Here is a 17,973-nt window from a genome sequence, read left to right as displayed (position 1 = left end):
CACGGTCCGGGGGGGCCTCCAGAGAAGAGGTGCCTCTAAAAAACGAGAACCGGTTGAAATTGTTTTGAAAATTGGCAAGGGAGGGCCTCAGAAAAATCACTTGGCCCAGGGGCCCACGATGCCTTTAAAACGGCCTGCTGCTCCCCCCCCCCCAACAAAAATCCTACTTACGGTCCTGATGAAGGAGGAAAATATTCAATCAGAGATGAACACATTCTTGCTATAACTAGAAAATATCTATGCATGAAAACATGAAAATGCTATCTAGTGGTTTATTTGGAAAAGTTGGCAACATTATGTTTCCTCTGATATATTCTTTCATACGTATATGTATTGTCATATTCATGTCTTTTAATTGTGACCAAACTTTTCGGAAAAAGGCTTTTAAAAGTATTTTAAAAATATTTCAAAATACGTTAACGTATTTTAAAATATTTAATATAGAGTAATATTGTTACATAATTTCATATACGTTGTTTTATGAGTAAATCAATTATAAATATAGAATCAACGCAAATACCATCACGACTCATGAACTTTGAACTTTCTAGTTGGGTAGGAGGTGAACTGAAATGGAGTTTACTTCTTAATGGGGGGTTTACAGGGAGTCCTAATTCTGCCTTTGACTTATAAAGCATTCGGAGTAGACGTGTGGTCCTAACTTGCAAAATGCTCAAGATGTATTTAAGAATCACTTTGTACCAGTCTCGAAAGTGAAAAATACAGTGTGTTACGAATTACGAAAGATAAATTTTTATACAGTTCCCCCGTGTTCTATGACTTCCAATTATAGTTGACCTGTGTTTAACGGGGCGAACAAAGAAAAATTAATGTTTGCAGGTGCAATAATGACTGAGGTATTGGAATAGCATAAACTAACGGTCAGCGCTTCTTCCCCCATATTTGTGCTGTTCTTTCCCAATTTTGCTCCAATTTTCGAATTCAAATATCTTAGCGAATATTGCGCATAAAAACACATTTTTTCTAAACGAAGTTTTTTAACAGCTGGCTGATGCAAAGGTAATTCCAGGAAAGAAAGTTCAACTGCCCTTGCGGGGAATCAAACCCACGTGATCTCACTTGCCGGCAGCGCCCTAGACCACTAGACTATAAAGGCAACGGGTTTCGATCTTTCTTTAGGCCGATGCCATACGACGAGCGCAATTATCCACGGGCGGGGAGAATTCTCACAACGCGCAAGAAGTTTTGAGGAGTCGCCATACGAGCGTGGTTTTGCGCACAGGAACCAGTTTCAACTGAATCTTAACTATACTGTAACCTCCTTAAAGAGAAGCGTGGACATGTGTTGGCGACCACCGCTATATCCGAATCTTATCGATTTTTCTAATTCTGCGCCATTGTCAGGACACAGCTGTTGTAAACGCATTTCATGATGGGACCTACGGATAAAATGATTTTTCCGAGGTACTCCCCTACCTGATCCTGATTATGAATGTTTGTTTTCGATTTACTAATTTCGTGGGCGGAATACGGGGGGGGGGGCGCCCCATAGCATAAAAGGTGTAGTCGACTGATCTAATGTACATATGTATATATGAATTGACATTATCATCATCAGCCAGATCTCATTTTCACGAGGTCCCCCTGCACTCGAAGCCCCGGGTCGTGCCCGTGTGAACCAACACGTGAAGACGGCACTGTCCTAAAAACTGCTCTAAGTAACCCGGGAAAAGTACGAGCAGTGTTCTCGGAAAGAATATTTCAAGCTGAAAGGTTTACGGTCCATATTTTGTTTTACGCGCAACAAATTCAAAATGGGATTGCGATGTGGGGGGGGGGGGGAGGGTGGTGAGGGCTCCATGAAGCTCATGGTCTGAGTGATCTCGACAACGGGATAAGTCCAGTGGCAAAGTTCTGACGTTCATTCGTTCAACCCCACCAATTAAAAATTCGATAATTTTACAATGGGCATTCTTTGTTTCCGCCTAAAATTTGCCGCTCTCTCAATTTTGCCACCCGGGGCAGTTGGCCCCCCACCAGTTCCAGCCATGTCTTAAGGGATGAGTGCGACTTCAGACCAACATCCTGCGCCTCGCCGACAGGATAGAATTTTTCACCAACCCTAATAATTTAGAGTGGAAAAATAATTACAATGGGTAAATATTTACAAATACGCAATAGAAAAGGCGCAATAGAAAAAAAAGGTTCTGTCAGTCCCCAACATGCGCGAATGTTTGAAGGACCCTTTATAGTATTTAAGATGATTTCTGGAAAAAAACACCAACGTCAAATAGGAAATTATTAAATTTAACTACACACCCGGAGGCGGATTTATCGGCTGGTGCTCGAAGCCCCGACTTCTAAAGGACCCCAGAAAACCCGAATTTCACACTTATTTTCAATTTAAAGGGCCCAAAAATTTGGGGGCCTCGACCGACTTTCATCCGCCACTGTATACATCGATATATTTTTTTCGGCAGCAATATATGGGCTATGTTCAATGTATTTTTTTTTTTCGGTGTTATTCCTGCCGGAGCTATTTTCTCTACGCCTCGGCAAGGCGATTAATCTTTTATTGCAATTGTGAATTGCAGGATTTTGCGTGTGCGGGCACCCAACGCTTGCAGTTTAGAGGGAGCATTTCTCATGCGTGTGCCGTTTTTCAAGGCGCAAAACAGCCAGTTTCTATACCAACGAAAAGCAACCAAATACCATTTCGTTAAATGCTTCGTTCAAATGGTACTTTCCGGACGGCTCTTCTCTTCCACCACCTCAGTCGCCTGTCACCGCTCGCTTTTTACTTGATTTTGATGCACGGGGGGGGGGGGGAACTATATTATTACACTGCTGGCCACCGTAAATGCAACACCCTCAAGGAAGCATGCAAATAATATGAAATTTACAACATGCATTAGCGGAGGTGAGATATGCAAATGATTAGAATTTCAGCGCAGACGCACATCACGCGCGCCTGTGGCGCCACTTCAAAGCGCTATTTAAGGCTTGGAGATTTCGACGATTTGAAGTACGGCAATTGTGTTTTTCTTGTGGTTTTTTCAAAAAACGATCAATTATGCCTCGTAGAAAACAGCGATCATCTTTTGATCAAGTATCCGAGTTCGACAGAGGAAGGATAGTGGCCTACCGAGATTGTGGATTATCTTTCAGGGAAATCGGTAGTCGTGTTGGACGAAACCAAACAACTGTAATGCGGATATATGATCGTTGGATCCAGGAGGGTACGACGTGTTCGATCGCATCCACCTCAGTGCACCACTTCACGTGATGACAGGCGTATTGTGCGTATGGCAGTGACGGATCGCTCAGCCACATCACGAACCATAGCACAGCACATTCAGTCTGTACCGCATCATCCAGTGTCTGCGCGTACCATTTGACGCCGTTTACAGCAGAGTGGTCTGTCCGCAAGACGTCCATTGCTTCGTCTACCCTTGACGCAGAACCACAGACGTCTCCGTCGCCAATGGTGCGATGAAAGAAGGATGTGGACGGCACAATGGAATGAAATTGTCTTTACTGACGAGTCACGCTTCTGTCTGCAACACCACGATGGTCGGATTCGAGTCTGGAGACACCGTGGAGAGAGGATGCTGAACAGCTGCGTTATGCACCGCCACACTGGTCCTGCACCGGGTATTATGGTATGGGGCGGTATTGGATATCACTCTCGCACTCCTATAGTACGCATTGCCGGTACTTTAAAAAGCCAGAGCTACATCTCCGAGGTGTTGGAGCCAGTTGTCCTTCCTTATCTTCAGGGCTTGCCCACAGCCATATTTCAAAAGGATAATGCGCGACCACACGTGGCACGCATTGTCCAAAGGTTCTTCGTCAATCGCCAGATTGAATTGCTTCCCTGGCCAGCTCGCTCTCCGCATCTTTCGCCGATAGAAAACATGTGGTCCATGGTTGCTCAACGATTGACCCAGATTACATCCCCAGCTGCCACACCAGATCAACTTTGGCAACGCGTGGAAGCTGCTTGGTCTGCTGTACCCCAAGAACACATCCAAAGTCTCTTTGAATCAATGCCGAGGCGTGTGGCAGCGGTGATCTCCAACAATGGCGGCTACTCTGGCTACTGATTTTGGCAGGAACCACACTTCACAGAAGTCTATAAATTTAATCATTTGATGCTTGGTCAACATGTTATCTACAAAATAAATATTGTTGCGATATCTCTTGTCTTTCTTGGTGTTGCAATTTGGGTGGCCAGCAGTGTATTTTACCGCACACCAACTCCGGTCATATATCGTCATACGGCAATTTCCAACCAGAGGAGTTGGGTGGGAAATGCAAAGATCCATCCATCGGTGGTCCTCCCAGGCAAAGAACTAGCTTTTAACGTTCTAGGCCCAGATTCGAATCCCTGGACCTACATGGTAACCTTCATAGTGGAAGACGAGCATCTTTCCACGGCGCCACTCGGGCACTGGGGGCTACAATAATTGCCCGAATGTAATCCCAGTTGAAAAATAAACGCCCAGGTGGCGCAATGGTATGATGCTGTGGTAACTTCACTCATAGATCGAAAAAATATATGTGGTAGATGGCAGCACTATAACAAACATTACAAATACAAACACGACAGCCGGCGTGAAGGAAATCACGTACTTTTTCGGGACAAACACACGCCGGCTGTGGTTTTTGCAGTTTTATGTCCACAACAAAGGCTTATTGTCTTTTACTTTAATTACCTTATACCCTGCGTCACCGACCAAGAATCGCGGGACACGCGCTTATCCCCTCATCGCGTAAAAACCTGTTCCGTCTTGGAGGAGCACGGAACAAAAAAACCTCCCGTCCTGGGCATCGCTGCGCACTTTTTCCTGTCCGCATCGTGGCTGCGCCAGCTCTTTCTTCACCCCCCTCCCCCACAAAACGTGCACAAAAATCCCCGTCCGGGGCGACACGCTCGTGTGGCATCAGCCTTACAGCTCGTGCCCACTGAACGGGACCGTACGTGGACGGTCGGACCTAACTCATACCGAACTGGACCATTCACGTGCCGTCCCGTTGAGCGCACGCGAGCTCTAAGGAAAGATTGAAATCCCTTGCCTTTTTTTGTCTAGTGCGCTTACCCTGCAAGTATGAGGACGAGAGTTCGATTCCCCGCAAGGGCACAGTTGAATTTTCTCTCTCTCCTAAATTCATCATCAGTTATTAGAAACATTCGTATGTATGGCGGAGAGTGATGCCATCCTTTGATAGCCTTTTTTGTTGGTCTCAGGGGGAAGAAAGAGGGTAAAAACTTTTTAACTGAAACTTAGGGGACAGGGAGACCGTATAAAAATGTATATATTTTCATTTTCTGACACACTCACTCTGTATTCTCACTCTCGAAACTATCACTGCCCACCAACACCGGTCATATCGCCATACGGCAATTCCCAACCAGTAGAGTTGGGTAGAAATTTGTACAGTGTGGTGCCTGAACACATTATTAGCATCTTTTAATCAGAACCATACATTTACGACGAAAGGTTGATAAAACCAAGGCCGAATTAGAACTTATAGCACACCCTGTCCGGTGGAGGAAATGATACTTGATACTCATTACGTTAGGGGTTCCGAAAGGAATATTAACGTGGGTATCTGTCTTGCATTTCAAGTTTCAAGCCCGTAATTTATATTCGAAACTTTATTAACATTTTTCCCGATATTTACTTCTAGATTTTTGTGTTTGATGGAGCTACAACACACACACGCGCGCGCAAGCGCAATTGTTTACTTTTTTTTAAAGGTCAGTAGAAAAACCATCTCCAGCTATAGTCGAGGCTTAGCTCATCCTGGACTGGAGTATGCTTTAAGGTTTTGGAGACCATACCTACAGAAGGGACATAGACTTGGTTGAAGGGGTGCAGAGAAGAGCTACGCTTGTCCTTATTGGCTCACAGGGCTTGAGTTATGAAAAGAGACTTCATTTTTTGAATATGTTTACATTGGATGAACGGCAGGTGTCTGGGAGATATGATCGAAGTGTTCAAAATTTTCAATGGGATGGATAGGATGGACCATGAACTTTTAGTACACCGCCAATCGACTGCTTTTACAAGGGGACACCAGTATCGATTGGTGAGGGACAATGCAAGGTTATGGTTTCGCAGGGAATTTTTCTGTAATAGGGTTGTTGATAAATGGAATAGCTTACCCCCGGAGGAAGTAAATTGTAACACAATTAACACGTTTAAAAAGAAATACGATAAACATGTTGGGGTAAATCGAGAAGCTCGATCCATACTTAGAATAAGACAACCGTAAGTATTCTTCATGGGCATTGTATAATATTTTGCCATCTGTATATATTGTGTATAATTTTTGTTAATTGCATTTCTAATTGGGTTGCTGTATTTTTGAAATATATGACATCCATATTTTTATGGGCATCTTTTTCTCAGCCACCTCGTTGGGCATTTTGCCTGTTGTGGCGTTGTATTTGTATTTGTATTTTTATCAACACGTGAAATTGGACCCTCTTGGTTCCCTCCGGAGCATATTGGAAATTATTATTAAATTGCAATAAGTGAAAAGTATATGGGGAAAAATAATACACATTCTCGAAAAACCAGCTCGGGGATTTAAGGAAGGGAAAATCTTGTTCTCGAAAAACCTTCTTTGCATTTATGATCATGTGACCAAGGCTATTCATTCGAAGGGCAGAATATACGGACGTTTTCTACCTGGATATTCAGAAAGCAACATTATCTCGCCCAAGACGCTGGAATCTTGAAACACTTGAATTGGAGGCAGCTTGTTCAAATAGATTGGTTAATAAAGCGGGTCATGGTGAACGGGAAATTTTCTGAATGGACTTTTCACTAAAAGATTCCGTAAGGAACGTCCAATTCTTTTCACCGGTAAACTAAATCAAGGTAGCTATTGGATTGTGGGTAAATTCGAAGATGACGTGAAACAAATCGGCGCAGTCGGGAATTCACACGAGACAAAACTGCTTCAGACCAACTTGAATGTTATTGTAGCATTGGCAAATGTCCATGGGGTATGAACCACGACTTTCAGTTTGGAAAAATGCATGGGTGCTCACTCTTTTTTGGGATAACCCTCGTTTCACTTACGAGTTGAATGATGGAATTATTCCGGATACAACGGTAGTCGCCGATTTGGGAATTCCCGAGTGGTTTTCTGAACATTTTTCAGCGGTTGTGAAAAAACCAAATCTGTGAAGAAATAAAGTGAATGATCACTTTGATTCTCAAAAAGTTCTCTCCCCGTCTTCCCAGAGTCATTTTTCCGATTTTCCGAGGATGAGTTTGCCCTTAATTAGAATATGCCATACGGTTTCGGAGACCGTACTTAAAAGAAGGATGCATACAAGGCCGAGGGGAATGCAAAGAACGGCCAATTGGATACAAGTTAGTAAGTAGAGCTTGAGCTAAGAAAATATAGTTGAGTATGTGCCTGGGAATAGAAGAGGTGTTTCTCCTGGTCAAAGGTGTTTTGTGATATGGCCAAGGTATTAAACATTTTAATTTGATGGATATGATGGGCCACGGAATGTTGTCATATTGAGAATCAGAGACATCGTTATCGCTTTGTTAAAATTCTATGTCGTTGTGTCAATTTTATATTGAATATTTATTCTGATAGGGTTGTAAATTCATGGAATACAGCTTGCCTTCTGTTGTGTTTGGACATCCCTTCCCTTTCCGTCAGACGCGATTAGAAGCATCCCACACTTAGATAATGACAACCATACATATGATACTATAGCTTTGTTTTCCTAACTTTAGGTTGCTGTATTTTGGCAATCTATTGTGGCCTCCATGTTTTTTGATGGGATAATTTTGACAGCATTATTTCTTCACTTATGCATGCTTTTATACTATTTATGTTGTATTACTTTTTTTCCGAGTCACTTTTTTTGGCCATTTTACCTATTGCAGATTTAGAATTTGTAATTGCATGTGATGTACAGTCGAATCCCGTTTTAGCGAATACCGTTATAACCGAAATTTCATTTTAACTATCACTTTTCTAATCCCCCGGGTAAGTTTATATATTTAGGAACAATACAAAACAAAATCGAATTCCTTTATAACGAAGAGATTTCTCTTCGTTATAACAGGATTCGACTGTATTTGTATTTAGTGTGTCTATGTTGTCAAGCACCTAATGAACCGTTCGGCCATATTTCTCTGAATGCTTGTATTTTCTGATGTCAATCTTTTTACTGGTTCGTGTTTCGTGCAGGTGATAACAAGCAACAGGAACATCTATACGCTGCAGATCACAGACACGGCAGGGAGCCACCACTTCCCGGCCATGCAACGTCTGAACATCAGCAAAGGCCACGCTTTTCTCTTGGTGTATGCGATAAGCAGTAAGCAGAGTTTCCAAGACTTGGCTCCGATATACGCTCTTATACGCGAAGTCAAGGTGCGTTTGGGTCTTGTTACTACCTTAATATTAGTTCAATTAAGATCTGGTCCGAGTCCCTGCTATTGAAAACACGGTCTTTTTGGCGTAGAATAAGTTGTAAAAACTACTTTCGTTCACCCAAATATATATTCGTTTATATATTATATTCCTCTATATTCCTTATATATGTATTAATATTCCTCCATATTTGTCTTTAATAATGTTTCTTCGACTTTAGCTATAATTGGCAACTTTACTTGCGTTGGTAACTTTTTTGGCTGCAATTACAACTTTATTTTTAACTCCTTGGTGGCCCACGGGCTGGAGGTCGTTCGTCCCACCGCCTAAATGACGCTGCCATAATATTTAAACTACTCTTCTGAAGATAGTTTGTGGTATTCAGCATTTGTCCAGTTCATGCTTAATCTCCATTAAAAAACATATACCAGCATAAATTTCATTTTATGTTGAAAAGTAATTTAAAAGCTTGTTGTTATTATTGGTTAATTATCTTTTTGTCCAAGGAATCCCTCGAAGGCGTTCCGCTGATGCTGGTCGGAAACAAATCGGACGAAGACGATCACAGGGAAGTCAGCAACCAGGAAGGAACCGACCAGGCTGGTCGGTGGAACTGCGCCTTCATCGAGACATCCGCCAAGAACAACGTCAACGTCAAGGAGATGTTCCAGGAACTCCTGAACATGGAGAAATCCAGAAACGTCAGCATGCAGCCCGAAAGGCGGACTCTGTCCCAGCTGAGGAAAGACAAGCTGAAGGGCAAATGCAGCATGATGTGAGTGAGATACGGGGGGCGGGTGGGCGTAATACTTCTCTACGTGACTAGCCATACGCATCTATAATATAAATACACAACAACGAAACACATACACGCATACTTAAATTATATTTACTACATATTTACGCAGAGAAATTTGAGCATTTTTTTAGAGCCGCAAAAGTTTTGTCAGATTCATTATATTTGCCTTCGATATTCCATTTCTAATCATGTCTGATTATTAACACGATATTTTTCTCACACTTCAGTTACTCAACGTCACCGTTTGCCGCGGACTATGTTTCGAGAAACTATTTTGTAGTTATATTGTATAGCCTCACGTTTATTCAAGTGAAGTGCCAGAAATTGTAACATAATAATGTTTCGAGATTATTACATATAGAACTTATAATGCATATAACAGCTTCATGAGTTTACGTGTTATATAAAGATGTGTGTTGAACTACATGTCTGTATTAATTGCGCCATCGCGATGTAAAGTGTTTTGAATAAAGAGGACATATCGTTGTCATCAGATTACTCATCACCAGAGTTTAATAAAGATTGTTGATCTGAAAAGATGTTTCCTTATTTTTATTGACAATATTGTTATATAAGTTGTTAGAATTTATTATGTTTTTAGTGATCTTTGCAAACATGTACATTAGAAAAACTGCAATAACAATTTATTTGAAATGGCACAGGATTTCTTAAAATATCTAATTTTTCTCAAGGATTTACATTCATAAAAATTAAACGAGTAAACTTTCTATACAGCCCCCGTGCCGTGCGCGCGATTCTCGCCTTAAGGTATCCATTCTAAAAATTCCACTTCAAATACATGAATCGGAAGATAACATGTTCCTAAATTCTTTCTCACGCTTGGAAGTCCTTACAACGCAGTCATTTTTTGTTTACACTGAACATAATATGCTGTGAAACACCAACAGAACTTGCGCCCATGCGAAAGCATTCCCACACTCCCGACGTATTCTGTTTCTATTATCATGAATCGGATTTCGAATCACAGGTGTTTTCTTCAAGCAATCGGAATTATTTTTTGTCGCAACGAAGGAACCAAAAACAAAAGTATTCGGATGATGTGATGAAGAGATTGATTCGCCAACACTTACTCCGAAGCCATGATCTTATGCGGTTACAGTGAGAGCGCTCAACCCTTCAAGTGGCAATTAGAAATCACCAATTTCCCCTCTTCAAAATGTCATATCTCTTTTAATGATGAACGTTTTCTCTCAATTAACGGCAGGTTCAAACTAAGGGGTATTGGGAAATCACTTTTATACAAAATATCTGAACTTGCCAATGCTAAAATAAGAAGCTTTTATGGAAGCGACATATTTCGTTATTGCCGCTTAAAGGGTTAAGAGATGATTAGTCTTCCCTTGTCAATGAGCATTTAATTTTTAAAGCGTTGAAGACGCTTAGCTTGGTGTTGAGTGAGTGAGTAATTAATCAAGATGCGTGACCAAAAGGACACCGGGTTAAATGACATGGAGAAAAGGTGGTGATTGAACCAACCATTTTATTTGTTAAATTATATTATTTTGATGTAGTTGACGCTGTGAGTGAATTACATTGTTCAGATCTGTTATAAGTTTTAGAGTGAAAGATTATTTGTTTCTTAATACATCTATCTGGCGTTTATTGCGTAGTGTAATTTGAAATTTTGATTCTTAACTATACTCTATCGGCTATATGATCGTGTCTCATGGGCATGACCCTCGTGTGGTGAAGTTCAAAAAATTTACACCCCTCGGTAAATTTATTTACAAAATAATACATATTTTTTGAATGTACATCGAGAATATTAACATTTACATCACCATGTTTTGTGGGATTTATCTGTTTTTTGCCAACTTTGCATCGATTGGAACATCTACATTTTTAATGACCGCGCACAAATTGAAAAACCAATTATATGTTTTAGTTTTTATTTTACCATTACGTTTGGTTAAAGAGCACCTTTGTCAACCGCCACGCATATAGCGACACATTTTTCTCATTGCTTTTGCGTCCTGGCGACCGTTTTTTTTTTTTTTTTTTTAATTTTCTAAGAAATTCCTAAAATTTAAAGCCGATTAAATTCAGAAAACAATCACATGCTCTTATAGTGATATCTTAATCCTTGAAAGGGCCATCCCTGTATGTTTACACTATTTCATCAGTTCTAAATTAATCTGAATTATAAGTTGCATAGCATTTATTAAGATGTATATGGCTACGTAAGCAAATACGAATGCTTATCACCCCTTAGGCCAAGTGTCATGTAGGCCAGTCAACACCCAACTTTCTTTTTTCATAAATACATTTTGACTCATTGCAGTATTACTGTAACGAATTATTACCCATAGAAAGCTATTTTTAAACAATAATTGTCAATTTCACTGACAATGTGCGAATATTTTCGGAGAGAATCGGAGATGTCTTTAGTTTTGGATCGAAATTTCTCTCGGGAAAATATAATCACCGCAAACGTAATGGCAATTTTGACTTCGTTTGTAGTATTTGATTGCATCTGGTTATATTTTTCACATTTAAAAAAAAGTTTGAAAATGAAAATGTCAACCTCGGTTGTAACGGCAAAATTCAACGGAATCTTTGATGCCGTTATAACCGAGTTAATGTTTGTTCGCCAGATAAAAATGGGTGCATTTTTACTATATAGGGAAATTTACATGTTCATGATTTAATTCTACATCATCATGGAAGTTCTGAAGAACAATAATGCTCATTAACTTCTCGTCATTACCACGAGGCCATACTGATACTCTGCAATGTTCCAAAACGATATATCCAATATCCCAAAATGAAAATATCATAAAGCATTTGCATTACACTGCGAGCTATCGCAAATTGAAATAGGAAAAATATAAAACATCACTGGAATCCTGTTCATTAGAAACGTTTTATTTCTTTCAAACCAAATACAAATCCAATGCATTGCCTTGGGGCAGTTTATTACCGATTGAGTTGTGCCGGAAGTGTGCACGTGTACCTAACAGTCTGAACGGGCATCAAGTGCCCTGAGTGGAGTTTAGTGTACCCATCTATTTTTCAAACTATGAGTGAATTGTAATGGTTGAATATTTGCACCGTTGTAAGGCTGTTGCTCTCTGTGGTGAACCTTTTTTAATGGGGAGATTGACTCGCATTCACGCTTTCAAGTTGGGAGCCACAGGAAACAAACTCCAGCGAAGTGCCTCTGTCTCTCCGTGCTGGGAAGTCATTAGAAAAATTAAAACAAGCGCCTTCCATCATAAATTTGGCTCCTGTATGTCAATCATTGACAATTCCTAATAGAAAAAAAAATTTTCTCGAAATTTAAAATTTTAAAAGTTCAGTAATATGTCGCCATCTAGTAGTCAAAATAGAAGATATACTTTTTTCTGAATAATAATAATAATAATATTACTATTATAATTATTATTATTTTGGAATATGTATGTAGATAAAATCGATCACATAAAGAATAAAACTAAGAAAAACGTCTATTTTACCATAATTTGAATGAATTTTTTCAAATAAAATAGTATTGTTAAATTATTTAAGGCAGACAAAATTTTCGGTCCTAATGTTGACTTGCGTGTCGTTTCTTCGGGCAGCGTCACCAGTAAATCACTTCTCAGAATCAAGATGGAACGATTAAAAACAAGAAAAAAACACTTGTTTGTTTTTACTGTTTTAGGAATTGTTAGGAACTGCAGAAATTAGAAAGGACCGGGGGTGCAACAATCACGTTCTAACAGGGTAAAGATTTTCTCCCAAGCCACCCTTGGCTGCTGTGAGAGAGCTAGCAGGTCTTCAACGTGTATCATGAAAATTCATGTTTGTTGCATGTTTTAACTTCAGAGGTATGTTTACAAGTTGCATATACGGTTGGGTGGTAGCGTTTCCAATAACATTATCAACCGAAGACTCTTCGGTCAGGCAAGTTGGCTGATCAATGGGTCTAAGATGATTGCAAACAATAAGCGTATTGGTTACACGCGAATGTAACCGATACGCTTATTGGTTTCATTTTTTCAAGTTTTGTGAAAGCTCTTCTATTAGACTTTTATAGTTTAATCCCGGTCTCAGTTCTATTCTTTTCTGAGACACGTCCAGAGTACCACTTAGTAACCATTTTTGGACCTGGTTTGGTGGACCACCGAGTAAAGGAAAAAAATATATATCACATTTTCTTATTCTATAATTTTTTCAAGATTTAAAAAAACACAATTCCCTTCAGATTTGTAATACACATTTGCCAAAAACAAATTTTTACTAAAAAAAAAAATTTAGAGGGCTATTTTTCTTACGACTTTATGGCATTTTTTTCTTTTATTTTGATGTTAAAAAGTAGTCGTTGTTTGGAAATCGTTTTTCAGAGATTAATCTCTTAATGTTAATCAAAGAGAATGCGTCCTTTTTGACAAAAATATGTCATTTTCCAGGCGTCATAGTTCTTCTTGACTTCAAGGCGTGAATGCGAGCCGATCTGATCTCGTCTCGCCATACAGAGAAACAGGTCTACAATGATACTATTATTCAATCATTGATATTCACTCATAGTTAGAAAAGTTGATGGCAGATGGCAGCACTACGCATAACTAGCATTACGCAAAAACATACTTCACAAAGGTTCGCAACACAAACACGCACATTTAAACAAGTGCCAGTTCGTTAGAAGTTCCGCAGAGGAATGTGGAGGAGGACGAGGTGTGCATATGGTTTAGTAGGTGTCACAGTTGTCCAGAGGTGACCGTCAAATGTGTTTTCACTGTATTCGAGAACGTTTGAGAACTTGAGTGAGGCCTATTTGCGATGTTGTCCCAAAAATTGGAAACTTTGCCTGGTTTTAATCTATACAAAAATTGACCCGTTTTCAAGACAAATAAATTCAATTCTCAGTCGTGACAAAACTTTCAACACTCTGCAACAGATGGCTCCCCAATTCGCATCCAAAGACCACTCGGACGCAGCAAATACAGAGGCGAACTCTTCGGACGACCAGACGCGTAAACATCACCCCTCCACGACTCATTCGTGTGAATTCTGACCACGAGGTCCGGATGACGGCTCTCCATTGAAGAGCCGAAACGCGTCGACCAATTGAATTTATTTGTCTTGAAAACGCGTCAATTTTTGTATAAAGTTTAAAAATGGTTTGACGCGTTTTGTCGCGAGAAATTTTTGGGACTTTTGGTACCTTCACAAACGCTCTCAATGCGTTTTGGTACTTACAGCTAGTGGGTGATAAACTGGACTCATTCATGCCTTTCGTCCGTCTTGAAATGACGTGGAGCGTAAAAACAGGAGAATTGGCCGTATAGCAGTTCTCCATCTCACAAGTTTGATTCCACTCCGCTTAGTTCAGCAGATCATGTTTATTTATCATGTTCATCAGCAATTTGTTTTTTAATGAGATTGACGCGTGCAATATTATATATTTCATTCAAATTACAATGATTTTCTATCAAACAATATTCTATGAAGATAATCATTACGAAGTTGCAAAAAATTCCTAAAGAAAAAGTGGGTTAAAATTTACTTCCCTGCTCCCAAATGGGAATACTGGGACTCTTTGCGGATGATGCAATTATTATCACCAAATACAAAATCTGGAAGAGGTTGAAGACTGGCGTGGATAATGCTGTTGAGCTTAATCATGCCAAGTTTCAGTTCATCTGGCTAACAAGAAGAACCAAATTCACTAGAGCACCAATCTACCTGGGCAGAGAAGCCATAAGATCTGTGAAGGAAATGAAATATTTGGGATGTATTCTAAACCAATCATTATCCTTCGTTCCTCAAATAAATCACGTAAGAACTAAATCTACCCAAACCATGGGAATGATGTCACGCATTACATTTCCAAGTGCAAGATTAACTCTTAAAAACAAAAGTCATATTGTTTAAATCAATCATTAGACCTATCATGACCTACGTCGCCCCAGTATGGGCTCATGTTTCAAAAACCAACATGCAGCGTCTGCAAAGTCAACAGAATAAAATATTGAGAACCCTTGTGCGCGCCCCAAAGTACATCAGAGGGGCTGACATTAGAAAAGACCTGAAGATTGAAAGGATGAGGAGCTCAGAATACGGACATCTGAGACAGCTGGTCGATTACAACCCACGTCAAAGACTAAAATTTCACAGGCCTCAAAACGTGCTGCACGTGCCATGGTCGGTGCGTTGGGGTCTGAATTAATGAGCTGTATAATCTTCGTCTATCTATCATAATATTTTTGTACTTTTAATTTTCTATCGAAATTATCGATCAACTCTATTGCATAGAGTAACATTGTGGTTAAATTTACATGACTGATCTTGCACTGCTCCAATTTGTATAATTTCGGCTAACACAGTTGTTTTTCTATTACTTCTTTTGTATGTTAGATTTATTTTTTATCATTATTTTCTCATTAATGCATTATGTAGCATTTTGCTGAATTGTACATAAGTTATTTCATTTTTGTGTCCATTATAATGCTTGTATTTATCGCATAATATTTTTTTTCACCATTATTGATTTTGCTGATTAACTCTATTGCATAGAGTAACATTTTGATGAAGTTTGGCTGATCTTTGTGTATTTTACTATTCTGACGGTAGCATTTATCGGACTATGTTTTCATCGGATTAATGTTTTTTTTTTCTATTAACTTACAAGCACTTCACATCTACACAAACTTGTCTATAACCCCCTTCATAGCTAGCAAGAGCAGTCTGTAAGTCGCCAGGCAGCCCCTTCGGGCTGGGCAGCGACGAGAAAAATTAAATTCTGTCTGTCTGTAAGAAAAAGTGAATTAAAATTTGACTGTGCGCGCAGTTCATCTATTGTCCAGAAGATTACACTTCTGTGCATGATACCGAATATAAATACGGGAATTACGTTTAAGAAAAAAAAAAATGATCATGACCCTAACGAAATAAATAATAATTATAAAATAAATTATAATATTTTCCGATTATTATTTCCAGTGATGAAAATCTATTGGGTGGACTGATCTGTTATTCTCATCTCAAGATATTCTCGTATCATTTTGTGGAAACTAATAATTCAAAGAATAAAACCAAATGCACAATATTGTGGCTCCTAACCCCAGTCTTGTATTATGGAGGTTTTTACCAACGAAAGATGTGTATGGTATCAGAGTTTCTGTGCGTATATATATATATATATAATGAAAAGGCGAAAGATGAGAAGTTATTGAAAAATTGTAAAAAGGAAAAATATGGATCAATGAGGAGGTCGTTCTCAAGGGGGAACCCCCCCCCCCCACCCCACATTGCTGCAAACGGCAAAAATGTTTCTAATGATGGTAAGCCTAATAGGCATAAAATTACCATCCGTTGCCCCTTGGTAATTTTATGCTAAGAGAATGTGCTTTATGCAATATGCTATTTGAAATGAGTGTGCAATATGCTTTTTGTAAAAGATTGTTGTGCAGAGATTTATCGTTATGTCGCGTATCGTTGTAGCGGGGGTACACTGTATTTAAAGCCATAGGTTACGAAAATAATTTTAATATACGGTATTAGTAAAGGTTAGAAATCCACATAAGCTTCGTTTTTTCATCCCGTGGCCTCCTTTGGACCATATTTTAATCTCGTGCCACCCCCCCCCCCTCTATACTATCATTTGAGACTTTTCCCACTTATTGAATTGAATTCAATCAGAACTAACTTTATATTGAACAAAATTTCGTAAATACAGTCGATTCCTGAAACCCTAAGCCAAGCACGGATCAACTTTTCATGCCATCCAATAGGAGAATTCTATGGGAAAAATAGGCATGTGTGTAAAATACAGAACGATCTACCGAATCTACTGAATAAATCAATCTTCCCGACCCGATGGGTCCTCACTCTGCATTCGTGCCTGCCCTGGCCAAGAGTTCAGTTAGCTTCCTTCATGTGGGGTTCTATGCATGCCAGTCTCAATTTGATAGGTGTCCAGGCAGAGTGATGTTCTGGGGCCCCACGCTTAGCTGGATATGCTTACAAATTTTTGCGTATTTTACTCGAAAATCATAGCAGCAGATCTCATCATGCAGGCCTTATGGACGTGAATATGGACACATGGTTACATGATGAGACATGGACACCCGGGATATGGGCACATGGGTTAAGGTTATCCTGGTACCAAAGGTATTGCTCCAGTTTATATATATATATTTTGGCGGTCAGACAATTATTTCTCTTATTCGTTTATATTTTTCCAGTCTGCAAATATTTCTTAAGTTTAAGTATTTTTGCCGAAAGTTATTTCTTCAATTTTTTTCATTTTTTTCCCCCCGGTTTGAATTTTTTCTCCCTATTTATTTAATTGTTGCTAGTCAGCAAAATATTTCTGAGTCTAAGTATTTTCTTCGGTCCGTAAAATATTTCTCCAATTCAAATATTTTTTTCCGATCCGCAAATAATTTCTCATATTTATGCGGTCTTTTTTTGTTGCTTTTTTTTTTTTTTTTTTTTTTGACTATTGCTGTCCAGTCTCCAGCAGTGAATGTGGATTTGGTTCAATTGAATAAGAAGTTAAGCAAGTTAATATCCAAATTATATCATTCGGCGGTTTATAGATTACACTTATTACTATCGGTTGTCTGTTTAGGTTAACAGTTATAGCTTCAGCCTGCATCTCATTAGATGTTGGAAGATCCATTTCCAAAAAAGGAATGTCTTTGTGGACAAAAACGGTGACTCCCCCACCCCTTCCGTGTATTTGATCTTTACGGACACATTTATAATAAAACATTTTTGCGGAATAAGAAGGCCCCAGTTTCACAGATCAGAGCTATGTCGATTTCTAGGTCAGTTACTTAACTGGA

At 39.4% G+C, this 17,973-nt stretch overlaps 1 protein-coding gene across 1 annotated transcript in view; it reads left to right on the top strand.

The window, feature by feature from the left end:
- The window catches only part of LOC149065314 (GTP-binding protein Di-Ras2-like), a 45,115-nt gene extending 35,432 nt beyond the window's left edge, over window positions 1–9,683 (top strand). The window contains exons 3-4 of the mRNA XM_089254148.1: window positions 8,194–8,379; window positions 8,886–9,683. Of these exons, the coding sequence (XP_089110274.1) occupies window positions 8,194–8,379; window positions 8,886–9,158 (459 nt within the window). The 3' untranslated portion in view covers window positions 9,159–9,683. The remainder of the gene's footprint in view (window positions 1–8,193; window positions 8,380–8,885) is intronic.
- The last annotated feature ends 8,290 nt before the right edge of the window (window positions 9,684–17,973 follow it).

This window comes from Pholcus phalangioides, unplaced genomic scaffold (genome assembly GCF_987345545.1).
Source record: "Pholcus phalangioides strain wild (caught in Gottingen) unplaced genomic scaffold, Ppha-v1.0 ptg000040l_1, whole genome shotgun sequence".
In the NCBI taxonomy this organism is placed as follows: Eukaryota; Metazoa; Arthropoda; class Arachnida; order Araneae; family Pholcidae; genus Pholcus; species Pholcus phalangioides.
Note: the sequence above shows the minus strand (reverse complement) of the source record. Positions and strands in the feature narration are given on the sequence as shown.